General features: G+C 33.1%; 3 protein-coding genes across 13 annotated transcripts; 1 reads left to right on the forward strand and 2 right to left on the reverse strand.

Moving 5' to 3' along the window:
* Positions 1-13: 13 nt before the first annotated feature.
* Positions 14-4903, reverse strand: LOC148211038 (uncharacterized). Of its 11 annotated transcripts, XR_015791764.1 has the most exons (6): positions 4523-4903; positions 4145-4245; positions 1662-3769; positions 1280-1586; positions 371-1205; positions 14-279 (listed from the first exon to the last, which is right to left on the reverse strand). XR_015791764.1 is itself a non-coding variant. In XM_088125834.1 (4 exons), the coding sequence occupies exons 1-3, from the start codon at positions 4618-4620 to the stop codon at positions 380-382; spliced, it is 510 nt and encodes a 169-aa protein (XP_087981960.1). In that variant the 5' UTR covers positions 4621-4903; the 3' UTR covers positions 14-279; positions 371-379. The 11 variants fall into 11 exon arrangements, 2 of the variants coding, with proteins under 2 accessions (XP_087981960.1, XP_087981959.1); XR_015791766.1 differs by having other exon boundaries at positions 1322-3769; XR_015791769.1 differs by having other exon boundaries at positions 371-690; positions 1280-3769.
* A 5305-nt stretch (positions 4904-10208) lies between these two features.
* LOC111025985 (Plant invertase/pectin methylesterase inhibitor superfamily protein) lies at positions 10209-10996 on the forward strand. The gene has a single exon (XM_022303942.2). It carries the CDS (start codon positions 10328-10330, stop codon positions 10895-10897), a length of 570 nt encoding a protein of 189 aa, XP_022159634.1. The 5' UTR covers positions 10209-10327; the 3' UTR covers positions 10898-10996.
* A 2143-nt stretch (positions 10997-13139) lies between these two features.
* LOC111026013 (Intron maturase, type II family protein) lies at positions 13140-16468 on the reverse strand. Its single transcript, XM_022303977.2, has one exon. It carries the CDS (start codon positions 16129-16131, stop codon positions 13954-13956), a length of 2178 nt encoding a protein of 725 aa, XP_022159669.1. The 5' UTR covers positions 16132-16468; the 3' UTR covers positions 13140-13953.
* Between the last annotated feature and the right edge of the window lie 1932 nt (positions 16469-18400).

Below are 18400 nucleotides of genomic sequence, written 5' to 3' on the forward strand. Positions count from 1 at the left end.
TAAGTTACCAGCAACATCTGAATGATTTTATTAGTCTCTAGGACCGTTATCTCCTTTTTCTTTGCACGCTTCGCATCAATATAGTTGCGTGCCAAATAGCCTATCTCGCTGTTAAACGAAGCTGACCCAGGTCCAACTGGTCTACCCTGTTGCTCCGTCCATTCCAGCTTGATTTTTCCAACTCGATTTACGACTCGTAACAAGAATTCGCCACGAGTTTCCTCTCGAGCTCGTGTGATTCCAGCGATGGTATCCTCATCTTCACTGTCTGATTACATTCTGTCCACATAATGAAAATAAGAAAACGGAATACAAGTTGTTAGGATTAGTCCAAAATAAAAATTATAAACTAACAAAACATATAATATACCATATTGAATTACTCATCAATGTCAGAGTCATCATCCATTTCATCCGACGATGTTGTTTCATCATATTCATCTTCGTCCTCGTCCTCGTCCTCTATTTCGTCTTGTACTTCATCAAAATTTAATATTATCTCAATTGTACCAGTATTGTCAGATACTATACTTGGATCTATGTCTGGTCTATGAAATGTTTGTGTCTCGAGATCCACTTCATCCACTGCACATTGATTGATATCGGCTTCGACTAAATCAATATCTTCTACTTCAGGCACATCCCATAAATGTCTGTGTTGAATTCTTTGAGCTACTTTCCATCCATTACCTAATTGAAGATCATCAACATAAAATACTTGTTGTGCTTGAGAAACAAGTATAAACGGATCATCCTTATACCATAAGTGACGCGTGTTTATGCTTGTAAAGTTATTATTTTGACGAACATGATTCTTCTTAGGATTTGTATCATACCAATCGCACCTAAATAGAAGGAACTTGTTTGTCTTTAATGTACTTCAATTCAATCACTTCTTTAATAATACCGTAGAAGTCGGATCTCTCATTATCATCTCCACCAAATACACACACTCCACTATTTTGAGTGGTGCAACTACCATCCCTCTCGTTTGTGTTGAACCGAACCCCATTAGTAACACACCCTTGATATGAATTTACTCGACGGTCCGGGCCACAGACAAGTGCATACAACTCATTCATTACTTCATTTGATGTCGAACAAACTTGAGAACTCACTTTTTTCTAAACCATTCTGGAAATAAGATCTCTTGAAGCCTCGTGAGATTACCACTACTTCCATGTACAAGCTTCATTTCGTGTTCTCTACCCAATGATCGAACAATGAATAGATGTTTGAAGTAAGAATAATTTTCTAAATATATATAAAAAAAACATACCTTTTGTATTCATCGACTGCTTCGCAATTGGTTAAGACATACCAGTGGGCTTTTTGTAACCCAGTATGCGAAAGTTGTTTCATTTTCGAACCACCGATTGAACGTGCATTTTGTGAAAACACAGACAGACATCCTTTATTTGTTTCATTCAAGTCTCGTTGATCATCATTCCGAACTGGCCTATTGAACTTTGTTTCAATTCCACTTAGGTACATCGAGCAGAACGTTAACGATTATGAATGCTTCTGCTATAGATCCTTCAGGGCGCGCTTTATTTCTTACGTATTGTTTCAATGTCATCAATCTCCTGTGAGCAAGTGTTATTATGACCAAATAAATAAATATATTGAAAACTAGACATGAATGCACTAACATATCATACCTCTCTATTGGATACATCCAACTATAACCGACAGGTCCAACAAGTTTGGCTTCTTCTGGTAAGTGAACAGCTAGATGAACCATGACATCGAAGAATGCTGGAGGGAATATTCTCTCGAATTTACATAAAATCAATACGATGGCTTCTTATAGCTTATTCAAAGTCTCGACTTTTAAAGTCTTTGCAGTCAGATCCTTGAAACAATCTGACAATTCTACAATTGCCGAACTCACATCTTTGGGCAAGAAAGGACGAACCCCCACTAGTAAAAGTCTTTGCAACAAGACGTGTGAGTCGTGACTTTTGAGTCCAGATATCTGTCCATCTTTACCACTAACACATCTCGATATGTTTGATGCAAAACTATCAGGAAATTTAATTGTTTTCAAGAAGTTGCAAAATTTCCTTCTTTCTTCTACTGTTAAAGTGTAGCTCGCATGCGGTTTCACCCATTTATTACCGACTTGTTGAAGATGCAATTCTTTACGAATGTTCAACCTCATTAAATCTCTACGTGCTTTATCAGTGTCCTTTGTTTTCCTTTCGACGTTTAATAATGTGCCCATGACATTATCACATATATTCTTCTCGATATGCATAACATCCAGTTTGTGTTGAATCTTAAGATTTGACCAATATGGTAACTCAAAAAAGATGTTTTTCTTCACCCAATTTACTTTATCATGCAATCGCTTCCTTTTCCATTGTAAGATGTTTACAGTTTTTCCAAGTGGCGGAAACTCAATGGATTCTAATTGGTGAAGGACATCCGATCCAGAAAAATGACGTGGTGCAAGTCTATGTTCGGTTTCTCCATTATATTGTTTACTTTTACGCCAGGGATGATCTTTATGCAAGAATCGACGATGTCCCATATAGCATATTTTACTATGCAATAGGGCAGATGCAACGTCTTCGTTACAAATTGGACATGCCTTATATCCTTTCGTACTCCATCCCGACAAATTGCCATATGCAGGAAAGTCATTGATTGTCCACATCAAAGTTGCATGGAGTCGAAAGTTCTGACCACTGCAAGCATCATACATTTCCATGGTGGCAAGTTCTATGGAATCAACATTACTGGCCACGTGCTAGGTCGTTCCCATATTGCCAAATGGATTGAATCTATCTGTGGCCAATGCTAATCTAACATTTCTTGGATCTTTTGCAAACCAGGGATATTGTCTATCAAAATGTTTCCAAGCCTCAGCATCTGCTGGATGTCTTAGAACTCCTTCTATGTGTTTTCTCTTTTCCATATGTCATCTCATGTCTTTAGCAATATTTTTTGACAGAAATAATCTTTCTAGTCTCGACTTCAATGGAAAATGTCTCAATATTTTGTGCGGTATTTTCTTTCCTTTACTCTTCTTAATTTTGTAACGAGATTCATTACACTGTGGACATCTATCTACTTGCGCATTTTCTTTCCAAAATAGCATACAATCATTTTTCAAGCATGTATTTCATATCCTAAACCTAGGTCACGCAGCATCTTCTTTGCACCATAAGAAGATTCTAGAATTTTAGAACCATTAGGAAAAACTTCTTTCAAAAACTGCAATAGCATATCGAATGACTTATTACTCCAATGATTGAGTACTTTGATATGCATTAATTTAACCAAGAAGGTTAGCGAGGAAATTGATGTACATCCAGGGTATAACTCTTGATTAATTTCCTCAAACATCAATTGGAACTTATTACTTCCACTTTGACTATTATCACTTGATCCAATCCCAGTTGAGTAATCTTGACCATGATATTCCTCATTAGTCAAATCGTCTAACATTTCAGTAATTCCATCTGATCCCTCTACATTACGTGTGGTGTTTTCACTTCGAGTCACATAAGCAGATAAATCTGGAGTTTCTCCATGAAAAATCCATCTACTATAAAATGGAGACATTCCATATTTATATAAATCTTCTTCAACATCATAGGGTCGTTTTCATTTAGTATTTTGACATCTCTTGCATGGACAACGTGTAAACCCTCTCTCGTCAACGTGATTCTTTGACAATTCAACAAATGACCTAATCCCTTCTTTATATTCTTTGCTTAACCTATTCAGATCTTTTATCCAAGTTCTATCCATAATTTTCCTAATCAATAGTAGAATATAATAGATCAATAAAGCAATAACAAGTTCAAAAAATTAGAAAACAAAACATTAATCTCACTTTTATATTTGGTCTAATGAGCTTAGCTTTACCAAAATGAGTTTAGTCTATCAAAATTTTAACTTTTGTACATTTGCACAGCAGCCAAAAGAGCACATAACTCGACGGTGTTAAAAAAAACAGTATTAAAATTATTGATAATGATCATATTAATTTTAAATTATATATTTTAAAATTGCTGATCTTCACTTTATCATTTTAATCTTCCAATAATTCTGGTACGTTCTCTCAAATGGAAATCTCAATGAACTAACAATTACTATAAAATCTCTATTTCTATATAATAATAACAAGTACCTGTAGAAGCGGTATCTGTCAAACCGTAACGTCCGCTCACCGTCGTTGAGTTGGCTTCCCGGTGACCGCCGACATCCAAACAAATGGAAGTTCCGACGAAGCTTTAGATTCCGAAACCGAAGAACAAATCAAAGAGAAAGCTATTAAACAAAGTAAACAAAGTCGGAAAATCAAATAATGAGAAATTGAGAATCAAAATTCTCAATTTAATACTTTTTATAGCAAAAGAGATTGCGAAAGTAAATCATGGCAAATTTCTCAATCCGACTACAAAACGCGTTAAATAATGCCCCACCCATCAACTAAATCATGGCAAATTTCTCAATCCGACTACAAATTATATGGAATTTTGTAGAGGCAGAGGAGAAACTCGCAAACCTGTAATGCTCACGGAAGCGTCGAAGATCTGCGCCAGCTCCAACCGAGCGTCCACCAGTGCCTCTCTCACGTTCTCCTCCATCAGATCCAGAGGCCATTGATTTGGAACTGCCGCTGCTCAAACGAAAAGAAAACTTGGGGAAGAAATATAGGACAGAGGGGGCGCGGCAGAGATGTAGGGAGAAAAGAGAAAAGAGAAAAGGAGAAAAGAAAATTGGGGAAGAAAGGAGGAGGGGCGGACAGGGGGCGCGGCGGTGGAGGGAGAAAAGAGAAAAGGAGAAAAGAAAATTGGGGAAGAAAGGAGGAGGGGCGATTAGGTCGATTATTGAGATCAGCAGCCACTTTGTGGGTAGCGGAATGGCAATATAATCGTAATGGAAACACAGAGGGCGTAGAAAAAAGAAATATATATAATTGAAATAAAATAATGGAACAACGACTGGCGCCGACGCGCCGCCGAGCCATGCACGTCGCAACGTGCTCGACACGTGTCGTTTTTGGCGTGCTCCATCTGTCGGCAGCCTTCAAATGCCATGAAAAATTAGGCTTTTTTAATTTTTAAATAAAAAATCTTGAGTTATGGAGAAACACCATTTAAATATTGGACAAGAGAAAAAAATATATAAATTAAATAAATTAAAAAATATAACGTGTTGAATTTAATGATATTAAAGAGTATTAATTTGAAGGAATCAAATTTTTCCTCAATTCGAAAATTATATTAATTACCTAGTAGCTTGACCAATATATTAAGGTAAGTCCATCATTTCTCATTAATTTAACAAACATCAACATACTCACAAAATACGTTATATATACCTGAAAAATGGAAGACTCAAAAAGTTTATAATATATTATAATATTTCTCTCTCTATCCATTAATTTTAAGATTGAATTCATCCGCCAAATCCAACAAATTCAAACCGAAAGAACCATCATCTTGAAAATTATGATGATTTGGGCACAATTTCTTTAATATATTTTTATATTTCTTTTAAAAAGAGAAATATATCTGAATTTATAGCTAAATTCTAAAAATAATTTTTTATTTTTAATTTAGCTCATATATTAAAAAAAAACTTTTTCAAAAAACAGATAATAACATGAAAAAACAGAAAATATTATTTATAAGTTTAAATTTAAAAGATATAAAATTAAAAATAAATAATCATCTTATAAGGATGTAAACCTTTAATTATCATCACAAAATCAATAATAAAAGGCATAGCTTAGCAATAATATTAAGAAAACGTCCAAATTAGTTGGTTCTATTTAGTCAATTTCAAGGGTTCATAAATCATATAAAATTCATGAATACATGATTGGATTTTTACAACTTGTAAAGGCCAATTTCTCGAATTGTTTTTTTTTACCTTTAATAAAAATAGTTGCTTTTAATATTCATATTATACATTATTTTAACGAATAAATAGAATAATTGTCTTGATGAATGTTTTTGTCTAATACCATGTGTTAAAAGGTTAAAGAATCTTTTTCTGCATATCACAATACTTAAAAGGCGAGAACTCGAATACACACGAAATATATACCTTAATAAATTCAGTAAATTAGAGTTTTTTAAAGGTTAAAAGAATAAAAAATGAACTTACACTATTATTATTTGTTGTTACTATTATTGTTACAACAAAAACAAAATTCTTTGTTATTGGTATGTTAATAACAAATTATTTAATTAATTAGGTCTCATTTGTTAATATTTTGTTTCTTGTTTCTAGTTTAATATTATTATTTTTAATTTTCTAAAAACATAAGTGTAGCAATAATTGTTCGTCAAAATTGTGTAAACAGTTTTTTAAACAACAAAATAAAAAAAAAAATTTGTTTTTTCCCTAGTTTTTTTTTTTTTTTAAAAGACGACAAAAGCATTATGCATTATTTTCTACTTATAAAATGAACCATAAATATCAAACATTAAATATATAATATAAATTTTTTTGAATAATTAATATAATTTTAAAAATTAATTTTGACATAAAACATTTACTCGTGCATGTATGAGGGTAGGGACCAAACTGTCACTTTTTGAAATTAATTTTTAAAATTATATTAATTATTTAGTCCTTAAATATAATGTTTTATGTCAAAATTAATTTTTTAAACTGTTATTTGAGGGTAGGTTTCTATTTATCCCTGAATTTTAAAAAGAAAAAGAGAGATTATATTATACTCATACCCTCAAACTCAGGAACCAAAATGTTAGAGTACAAGGAATAAGAAATGATTACCCTACAGTTTCATTTTCCAACAAAAATGAAATAATTTTCAAACACAAATTTTTTTCTTAATTGAAAAAAAGAAAACGAGAAACAAGAAACAAAAGATAAAATTTTTATCAAACTGGCTCTTAGTTTATAATTCTCTAACAGTATAATATACATGATGGTGTATGTGGATTAATATATACAATATCAGATTACGAAAGATTTGCGCTAAATAAATATTATATATTAGTTAGAATGTGTAAATTGAGCTATTACTCGTGCATGACTGTTATATTAAATTTTTTTATTCGAAAAGAGAGATTATAATTTTATCAATTTTAATTAGTTATAGCCTTAGCTTATAGGTTACACTACAACCTTCAAAAGAGAGAAATTGGAAATCAAACAAACCATATGAATAAAGGTGGAAACAAAACACACATGATGTAAGGTTTGGGTTTATCAAAAAAGGCCAAACAAACCCATCAATCATAAAACGCCTTACATTTTTAACTATTGAAACAAAAAGTTAGCTAGTTCTCTCTCCTGGTTGAGATTTGACAGAGCTTTACAAACCAGCACTAAAGTAAAAAAGAAAAATAAAATAAATAAATAAATATATATATATATATAACAAATTATTTTGAAATGTCAACATTAAAATACTTTGGGACCAAAATACCGTGAGTGTGCTTTTTTCCCCAGCATTTTATGGTGCTTTTGAGTTTTTTTTTTTCTTTTTCCAAAATATTTTAATGTTATTCTCGAACATAATAATTAATTTGATTGAAAAGATGTATTTGACTATGCTAAAATCATTCTTTAAAAAATTGTGACCTTATTTTCTAGATAAAGGTATAAATAGAGATAAGAATTGATGAGAACTTTTAATAAAATAGAGAAAATTTTACTTTCTACTTATGATACATATATTATTTAAATTCTAAAAATTAAAAATAAAATTTATTTAGAAAGCTTAAATATGTATATAAATAAAGAAAATAGTTGCCTCATTCATTTATTATTTCGCTCCACCTTATAAGTATAGGATTTAGAAACCTAGATGGAGTTGATTAGATATGTGAACAAACTCACACATTATTTAGAAGCGGTGAAAATCTTAATTTAAAAAATAAAGACAACATCTTTAAAATGTCCATAAATAAATTTTATATAAATTTAGATCGAAAGTAGACAATATGAACATATATATATTAGGGATGTTAAAAAAAATTAAATTTCTCGATACAAATCTAATTAATTAAATTACATATATAAAATTTTGAATCAAGTTGAATTGTCACCTTAAAATATTGTGGCCTTTTTTATTTCAATTTTTTTATGCAAAAACCCAATTTAATTAACAATATCTCATCAAACTAGCATATAATTAATTTGCTTTCACTAAAAAGAAAAAAATAATAATTATTCAACAAATAACCTCAAAACTCCACCACCATTTAATGCACCAAACCTACCATAAGAGATATTTTTCAAATTGATATAAAGAGGGTTTTTTTAGTCCAATAAATAGAGAGATTATCAACCCACCTTTTGACGGTAATATGAAATAAACGACCCGTAAGTTTATATTTCTTGTTTCTCGTTCTTTTACAAATAATAAATGTAACTTTTTTTTTGTTCTTATTCTTTTACTGAGAAAAGAAAAACAAAAATATGTTCGGTAACTATTTCTTATTTATTTGTCATTTATAATTTTATATAAATTTTATTGCAATTATTTTTTAAAAGTAAATATTAAAAAATTTTATGTTTTATTTATTTTTTACATATTTATGATGGAGGATAAAATGATGCTTTTATTTATGCTTTGAAAATAAATCGAAAACATAAACAAGAAATTGTTTTCTATAGTTTTTAAAATTTGTATATAATTTTGAAAAATTTTCATCAATGTGAGGACTAAAAACAGAAACAGCTACTAAAAATACTTGTATTTTTTTTAAGTTAAAATAAGAAAATTGAAATCGGAACATTATTAAATAAACCCAAAATTTCTTTAAAAACTTAATCCAAGCAAGCTTGGAATCTAATCTAATGAACACTTTCTGAAAGAAAAACTGAGTATTTTAAGCAAAAAAAAAAAAAAAAGAAAAAGAAACGCCGGCCAATTCATGTCAGACCAGAACAGCGTATTAAATGTGAGTAGCACAAATGACGGATTAAAATTTAAGAAATTAGTAATATTTTAAAAAAAAGTTCAGTTCTTGCGTTCCCACGTAATTAGAAAACTAATCGTCTTAAAAATAATAATAATAAAATTAAATCAGTCAGAACAAATTCGGTTAAAGCAACTCATAAAATCCAATGGTAAAAACAACGACTAACCTTAAAATCGCAAAATTTGGAGGAGTATATCCATATTATTTAAATTCATTTCAGACTACAGCCATTCTATTTAAAAATGATGTGAGATTCATGAATATGTATAAATATAATAAATAGGTACTCTTATAATACTATAAAATTTATCTAAAAAAATATTCAAACACTAACAACAAAATCAACTTCAAAACATGTGAATAGTGTGTTTGACGTGTCTTGATTGTAAAGTGTGGATAAATGACTAAGAATGATTATATATAATATGATAATGGGTAGTGTTTTGGTACCATTTTAAAAGTGGTAAACGATGTTTTAACTCATTAATAATACTTTTTAATAATCAAATGTAGTTTTTTGAAGATTAAAAAACGATAAAAAGTACTTAAAATATTCAAACACAAAAGATTTGTTATTTTTTACCATTGAAATAATTTTTTTTCTAAAAATACTTATTCTAAAACCACAATATGCAGGGGGAAATTTTAAACTCTAACGTCAAAATATTACTTACATTCAATCTCCCATCTTTTAACTAAAAAACAAATTTCCAAAACAAAAATATATATACATTAACAATCTGTTTGGTAATATTATCGTATTTTCAGTTGTTTAGAAGCATGAACATTTGAGTACTATTCATGTGTGACGTTTTAAAAACAACAAAATAATCTTTTTTCAAAACATTATTTGTCATTATTGACTTATAAAATGCATAATAATATATAACATAACAATTTAAATATTTAGTTTAAAAATAAACTTTATATACACATTTAATTCTAATTTAGAATTTAAATGTAATTTTAGCATATTTATTAAAAGAAAATAAAAAATAAGAAATCGAAGCGTCGTTGCTGGGCTAACTAACGTGCTGATACATTTAGGCCGGTCGGTCTAATTCGCTCTATAAAAACTAAATCTTGTTGTTTAAAAAAAAATCTAAATCTAAATATTGTCTTATCATGGAAAAATGTCAACTGAATTTAATAAAAAAATTAATTTTCTTAATTTTCAAATATTCAACGAGGGTCAGAATAAAATTAGAAGGCTAAGTATTTTGCTTTTCACAATCAATTTCTTGCCAAAATTTTCTCGTCTTCTAAACGTGCTGCCCATAGATGATAAAACCCAAAACGCATTTCCCAAACCAAAAGAGAAAAGAAAAAAAAAAGGAAAAAAAAAGATTTTATATAAAGATGTTCATCCTTCAATTGAAACCCATAATCCCAAAACCAAGATGGAGAAGAAGCTCTTTCTTCTAATTCTACTGCTTTTCTCTCTCCTCTCACTTTGCCAATCGGAATCGGCGCCCGCAAACGACGTCGTTCAACGCTCCTGCAAGCAGGCCGCGACGCGAGACCCATACGTGGACTACAAACTCTGCGTCGAGGCCCTCAGGGCCAATCCCAAGGCCCGAAACGGTGCGTTTAAGGACCTGGTCCTGGTCTCCATCGACCAAGCTAAGGCCAACGCCACGGAAATCGGGTCCGAGATTTCAGAGATTTTGAAGGGCAGCGGCAAATGGGGGACGAAGCCGAAGACCAAGACCAAGTATTCGTTAGATTGCTTGAGGAGCTGTTTGGAGCTTTATTCTGAGGCTGTTTCTGATCTGAAATCGGCTGTTTCTGCAGTGAAAATGGAGGATTACGAGACGGCGAAAGTGGAGGTGAGCGCCGCCATTGATGCACCTGTTAGTTGTGAAGATGGGTATAAGGAGAAGGATGGGGAGGTTTCTCCATTGACGGAGAAGAATGATGTGTTCTTCCATTTGGCTGCCATTTCTCTTGCGTTTGTTGATATGTGTTGAGTGTTGATGGGGCCTCCTCTGGCTTTCTTTGTGGCTCGATGGATTTCAACTTTAACCAATAAGAAATAATTAAGAATGTGCAACTTTTTTTTTCCTTCATATTTTGATGTTTTGGTGAATTTTTTTTTGGAAAACAACACGAATCTAATTATAAATGTTTTGTTGAGCTAGTTCCAGATTGACACGATATTTGGATGATGTTTTTGTTTCGTTGAACAATGTGATTTCTATCAGGTACCTCTTGGTTGTTCCTTTTAAAAAATGGGACAATTAAGAAAGATCAATACAACAAATAAAATAGAAAATCTAAAAAAATAGATGTCGAATCTTTTAACGATGAAAGGTAAGAAAATACTTTACTTACGAATAAGTATAGTCTTATCTTTTTGTTCTTAGTACAACGAATATAATAGTGTAGAGATCTTGGTTGTTGTTTTATGTTTGAATAGTTTAAAACTAGAGTATAGCTAAGTAGTCAAGAGGTCTCTATCTATTTCTTTCTTTTTAGAGTTTGTAGTTTGTAGTTTTATTTAATTTTAAATATTATGAGTATCTAAACGGTTGACTCATTGGTTTAAAAGAGACCAGAAAAATATATAAAAGAATTGAGAGTTAATTAGTTCAAACTCCACGTTGAATTTGTGATGTAATATTTTTTATAACTCAGTGGGGTGGAGTTCAAGGGAAAAAAACTTTTGAAAGAGTTTGGTTTTAGTGTACAAAATTGAGTGGTTGGTGAGTTGAAAGGAGATACACCCCAATTTGAAAAAGTGGGTTACACCAAAAATAGAGAGAAACAAAACCCACGACCCTCCTTCTCAATTAATATGGTTAGTTTCACCTGTCAACTCTAACCCGCTCTCTCAAATAAGGTTGGTTTTGACTACCTCTAACCCTTTCTTTCAATTAGGAGTGTTATCGAGGTGGGACGGAGATGACATCTCTAGTCACTTCCTCGTTCCCGTTTCAATTCTCATCTCTGCAAAAGAATTTAGGTCAAGATTTCTTACGGAGATTGAATTTCCCGCAAAAAAGTTATTCATCAAACTTACTTTGGATATGGAAAAATGAGTATTTAGAGATGCTTTCGTTATTCCCAATAATATGGCATAGGAACCATATGGAAACACGTGAAATATTAGCAAAAATCAAGATGGGATCATGATTTTTTTGGAAATGGGGAATAAGCGGGCGTTCTATATACTATGAAAGATCTTTTGTATTTCTTATAAAAACTTGTGATGCACTTCTATAATATTTCTAGTGAAGTTCATTCTTTTCTGAGTTATTCCAACTTCCTTATGATTTCGTGCCACAGTAAAAAAAAGGACCCTCGAGAACAGAATTGGTGGAGAGAGGTTGGGGCTTGTAGCTCATAGGACTCATTCTTCAACCGGCATGCGATCAATTATTATCATTATTTTTATATTTTTAGTTCAATTGTTTATTATCATTATTTTAAAGAAATACTCAATACATTTTAATTCTCCATGGAATTCCCATTTTAAATGGCTAAATCCAAAACCCTGAAAGCTATTAATTTTTTTTTAAGAATGTCATATAATTTATTTAAAAATAAAAAGACTTAAAATTCAAAATTTCACCATTCAAATTAGATTACAAGACTACTTATCATTTTAAATGGCTAAATCGAAAACCCTGAAAGCTATTAATTTTTTTTTAAGAATGTCATATAATTTATTTAAAAATAAAAAGACTTAAAATTCAAAATTTCACCATTCAAATTAGGTTACAAGACTACTTAGTTTCGAATTTATAACCTTTTGATCGAAGACACGAATCTCAATAAGTTGAACTATGCCCAAGTTGACACTCATTTTATTAATTTGTTCATTTATTTTCATTTAATTTAGTACAACGTGTAGGGTAAAAATTTGAATTCACTATCTTTTTGTTACATATAAGTAACTTGACTAATTGGGCTACACTCAATTTGTTACTTTTAATTAGCAGTACGAGTCAAATTTATACTTAGTAGCCAATTATAATAGTTAAAACATTAAGCAATTTTTCTTAGCTGTAGATTCGTATACTCAACCATTAATTAGATTTTCTTTTTTTATAAAAAAAAGATCGCAGTAGTGAAAATGGTATCTCCTATTTCATTTCATTCGCTATATAATCATAGAATCCACAAAGATCGCAGTACTATAAACACTATGATTTAATTAATAATCTGTTAGTTTAAATATATTAATTTAGTTGAAACAATCAAAAGGCCTATAGGGCAATCACCATGATAAAATCCTTAAAACTTAAAAAATTTAATGTACATGTTTTAAATAAACAATATCCCTTGATTAATGAACTTCTCCTCCTGCTAACCCACTACCATTCATCTCTGTTTCACAGCAAGTTTTGGCCAATTAGGTCCCCCAATTTGAATCACAAACCAATAGCCCTAAATAAATCTTTTCCCTATCTTTTCTGGTAGCACTAGAAGGAAGAATTCAGCATCAAATTATGCAAATGAATGAAGTCGTACCTGATACAACTGGACAACCATTAGCCTCTACTTTCAATTAAACAGAAGAGATTTACTTTCAACTCAATGGAAAACTAACCCATTGACTCCAACTTCAATAAGGCCCAGAAGCTCCTGTAAATTGTTGAACAAAATATGTGTAGGATTTTCGATTGGAAAAATGAATGGCCAATGTACATAAGATGACAAATTTAAGCTTATAGCATCCCAAGATCCATGTCACGGTTAGAATGACTGCTCCTTGCCATATAGGAAACAATCCCTCCAAAATAGAAGGGGAAGATATAGCCCACAACTGATACAATGCCATAATTTGTGATACGAACCATCGACACAATTGTCGTCTTTGCTGAGGCGAGGCTGCAGAATGTGGCGATGCTTTGAGGGCTTGAAATTTCACAGAACGCCTTACAACTGCCAACCATAACAGATGGTTCATTTGAGTGTGGTAAAGAATCAGCGTCCAATGTAGCTGGGCTGGAATGGATGCAGGGTTTTTCCTCTAGTTTGATGATGGAGCATAAGTCTGGCATCTCAAAACAAAAGAGACTTATACTTCAGCCACTCGAAATGCATCATCGTGCTCTTCCACTTCTTTGGCTTTGGGACCAAGCCTGTCCAGGCTTGAGCCCAGTAATCGTTGGTCACCACTGTTCATCAGAGGCGTCTGATCCAGAGTTGCATTCCTCTTGTAATTCCATACAAGCATTGAAATGTAATCTTGGGCTGAGACAAGACCCTCTTCCCGAATGCATCTAAGTTGCTCCTCCAGCATTCTAGGATCCTCGAGCATTATGAATTCGATCAGGGCCTTTTCATGATCAGGTCTCCAATTAGTTGGTAAGGGGGTGTAATCAGTCTCGGGGACAAGAGTCATCCGTGTGAACTTAAGGCCGTCAATTGACTCAGCAAGACCCATCCTCAGAAGGTTATGGTACTCGGGCGATTGTCCTTTCTTCTCCTTCAACGGGCGGCTAAGATTTCGAGCACCAATCTTGTAAACCTTTGCCCGAGAGCGGAGTTTGTACTTTGCAGCATAAAGCTTTGCAAGTGAACCTCTTAAGATGTAAGAGCAAAAGTTCACCACTTTCTTCCTGTTGTCGGCATATCTGTACCACTCAACAATGGTTAACAAAAACTTGTTCATTTGTGCATTTGTGTGAGCTTGTGTGGCATGAAACATTCTAAAGCAAGGCTGTGGATCAGGATCTCTATCACCCTTCAGAAAATTCAGCTTCCTGAATTGCTTAATGCATTGTTTCAAGCTTGCCGTGACAGAAAGGAGGGTACCGACACCTTTCTCGCTAATAATCTTACCACCAGTAGCAGTGTATCGAAGGGTAGGGTACACGACTCTCCGACAAAGCACGTGATCTAGAAACATTATACCCTTGGTAATGTGTTCAATGGGAAGACACTCATTGTCAAGCTTGAGCATATACTTCTGATCACAAAACTCAATCAACTGCTTTCTTAATGTTGCTGCATCGGCCCTAGGCCCTCGAATACCAATCAGAATATGACCTCCATACCGAATGTAATCCATCTTCCGGGTCTTATCTGGACCACTTGTCGGTACAAATTCTGGCCAAGATGTATTTCCTTGATCTGCTTCTCCTTCAGGACTATTCCATATGACATCACTCTTAGATGGAGAATAGAAGTCCTTAATCCTTCCCTCCATCCAGCGGTCCAACTCATCTAAACAAATATTGGCCAGAAGAGGGCTAAGAATCCCACAATGACCCCATGAAGGAATCTTCACTGCCTCTTCAGGAGCAAAACCAAAAAATGTCTCCAACCAATATGGATCAGGCTTCGGTTCATCCTCAGCTAATACTCTCTTCTTCTGGTACTTCCTTTTCTTCTTCTTCTTCTTTTCCCCTTCATCGACCTTGCTCGTTATAACCGGTGTAACCAAGGCAGATTTAACTAAATCAATCACTTTTTTATCTCTTATACCTCTCATCAAAGCATTTATCACCAATCCTACCTTCATACCATCTAAAATTGTACTTAGATCGCCTTTCACATACCATAAATAACCTGCAAAATGCCTCCTAATTACCCGCAGCACTGTATGTGCATTCCTCCCTGGCCTAAATGCATAAGATTTTGGTGAAAACCGAGCTTCATATATTGGTTCCAAAATCATAAACAGAACCTCTTGAACAATTTTATCTTGAAATGCAGCAGCTTGCGTAGTTGTCAAAATAGCTTTTATCTTCCTCTTCGACAATGATTCGTAATCCGTCTTATCTTTTGGCGATTTTATGAAGAACTGCAATCTTGCTCCCCACTTGAACTTGTTATCAAGAACTGCATTTCTAAGCGCCAGTAAGTCTTCTAGTGCTGACCTTTGTATTGCATTTCGAGGCATATAGGCGCCCATCTCATCGGCACAAACTTTCTGGTACGCCAAAACCCATAACTCAAACCTCCGAAGATACGACGTTAAATTGGTCACAATCCTATCCGGTTCGCGAAAATTCTCAATCCACATCTGGGAACAAACAGAGACTCCATCTTCCTTCATTAGGGTGGACGGATCATCAGGATCGGGCGTACGGCGGTGCGGCGGAACAAACGAAAACACCCTACAAAATGAAAATCCATAGAAACTAGAGTTCGGAGGATTGAGCTTGGAGAACACAAATACGTTGCTAGTTCTGACAATACTGGAGCTCGCAAAAATCCGATGAGCAAATACGGAAACACCGCGATGCATCTAGTGTGAAACGATACGCTCGATCTTTTAGGTCATCTCCGGGGCCCAATTTCACGAACTGTCAGTAAATTAACTCGTATTAATCGCGAAAACTGCATAAACCCTAATTGAAGCAGTATGCAGAGAGTGATCGAAACGTTAAGATTTCTTCGAAGCCCGAGATAAGAGTGTAAAAACCCTGTGGCCGCCTGGTCTCGACTGGAGAATGCTACCGTAGAGACGAAGGAAGGAAGAATACGGCTAGAGTGAAGGTAGCGGCAATGGCGGATACGAAAGGAAAAACCCTTGCTTAAACCCCTCTGCTCGAAGAAGAGAATATGCGATTTGTATTTTGCAGCGATACCCTTCGACTCGTTTGTATTTTAAATGTGTACTCTTGACCCGACCCGAATATTATGTGTTTGAACTTTGATTCATTTTTCTTTTCTCCAAAAAAATATATATTGTTAAAGATAAATAATATATATAGAGAACAGAAGTGTAAAATAAACTAATAAAATTTAAAAGGTATTAACGAGTTAGGTTCATGTTAGTCGAAATATAAAAAAAAAGAAACTGAAGAAATCACTTCTGAGGAAGAAAAATTTAGAGTAGTTTCAATTTTAGCATAATTTACCTAAAGTATTGCAAATATATAATTGCTATTTTTTTAAATAACTATGATTTTTTTTGTAGGGCACCTTGCGTTTTATTGAGATGACTCTTTATCTTCTTTGCATTATAGTTCAGAAAACTTCTATAATCCAGGATCAAAGATGACAAAGCAGAAGGTGAGCGATAATAGATGTGTGGAAATGATCGACTCGAACACCGTTTTGAAATCTATAGAGGCTATTAATCTTAATTGTATTGACATCTGTGAACAACATAATTCGGGGAATTTGCCTAATCCTTCCTTACATGTCATGGTGGAGAATAAGACAACTTTTGAGGCAATTATTTTCCTTCTAATCGTAAATAGGGATGCCATAATTGACAAGATCTCTCATGATTTGAGGGGTCTCCTCCAATATTATTGACATCATTGAATAGAGCTGAGAATGTTGTTACTTTGGAAAAGGTATCTAGTGGACTAAAATTTGTCCATGTTCATAGTTATTTAAATATCCGAGCTATTTTATTGGTCAAGTATGTCATTTATGATTATTTCTCTATGAATAGTTGTGTATCTTTCGTGGATTTTAATTATGGTACGTGACCATCATTTTTCTGATGTAACTCTCTTGGTTGTCCGATTTCTCTTTGATAGAGTGTTTCTTCGATAAAAATAAATAAACGAGAAAAAACTACTTATGATGAAAAGTCATATTCCACATTTTTAACAAGTCAAAGAGGGGAGTAAAAAAGTCATAGCAAAAGGTCTCGAGAGGGATTTCCTTGCAATAAGATAGCAAGCCTCATTAAATTTTCTACATCCATGCACATAATAGCCTTCTGGCAAGTTTCTTGAATTTCTCAATTAAATTGATCAAAGAGGAAATTAAATCTCTAAATGACGAGTACAAAACTGCATGGAAGACCTTAAAGAATCTTGCTTCCACTCTTCAGTCTAATTGTGGCTCGTGCAGTTTTTTATTGAATGAAAAGAAGATTGCGCCAATTCAAGATCTCGAAGAGTGGGATGACAGATTTGAAGGTAACCACCCTACTAGTACTAGTTAGTATAGTAGAAAGACCTATCGGACCCGTGAAAGTCTCGTTTTTACGAATGACTTTCTTAAATTCTACCCCAAAGAATACATTCTAGTAACTTCAAACTTTATTGAATCAACTGTCTTTAATGCAAAGCCCTTTTTTAAAAGAACTAAGATATAACTGATCCTTATGATCTCAAGATAAATATTTGGGTCTCAGTTCAAATATGTTGATCGAATATGAAGAGAAACTAGTCAAATGTGTTTAATGTAGAGTTCGGCTCGTTTCTGACTTACAAGAAAGATTATGCTGACGAAATATCTACTAATATAATAGTCGATCACTGTTTACTCATAGCCGGTAAAAGGTCACTTCTATTGACAGTTTGGTAGAAGATTCGTCGAATTATAAATCTATTCGTCCTAATTGCAAAGGGACATTTCCCAATGTTCTCATAAAAAGGCAGAGTCCTACTGAAGTACATAATATCACTTTACTAAATTTGACTTGACACAAATTCAAACTAAGTACTAATTTAAGTTTTGGAGTATAGTGATTGAGCATCACACCGATGTAAAATTCTATTGCAGATCGTCAGATTAATTGATTTAGAGTTCATCTCGATTCACTATCG

Source organism: Momordica charantia, assembly GCF_013281855.1.
Source record: "Momordica charantia cultivar OHB3-1 chromosome 6 unlocalized genomic scaffold, Mcharantia_2.0 BLBB01000006.1, whole genome shotgun sequence".
Lineage (NCBI taxonomy): Eukaryota > Viridiplantae > Streptophyta > Magnoliopsida > Cucurbitales > Cucurbitaceae > Momordica > Momordica charantia.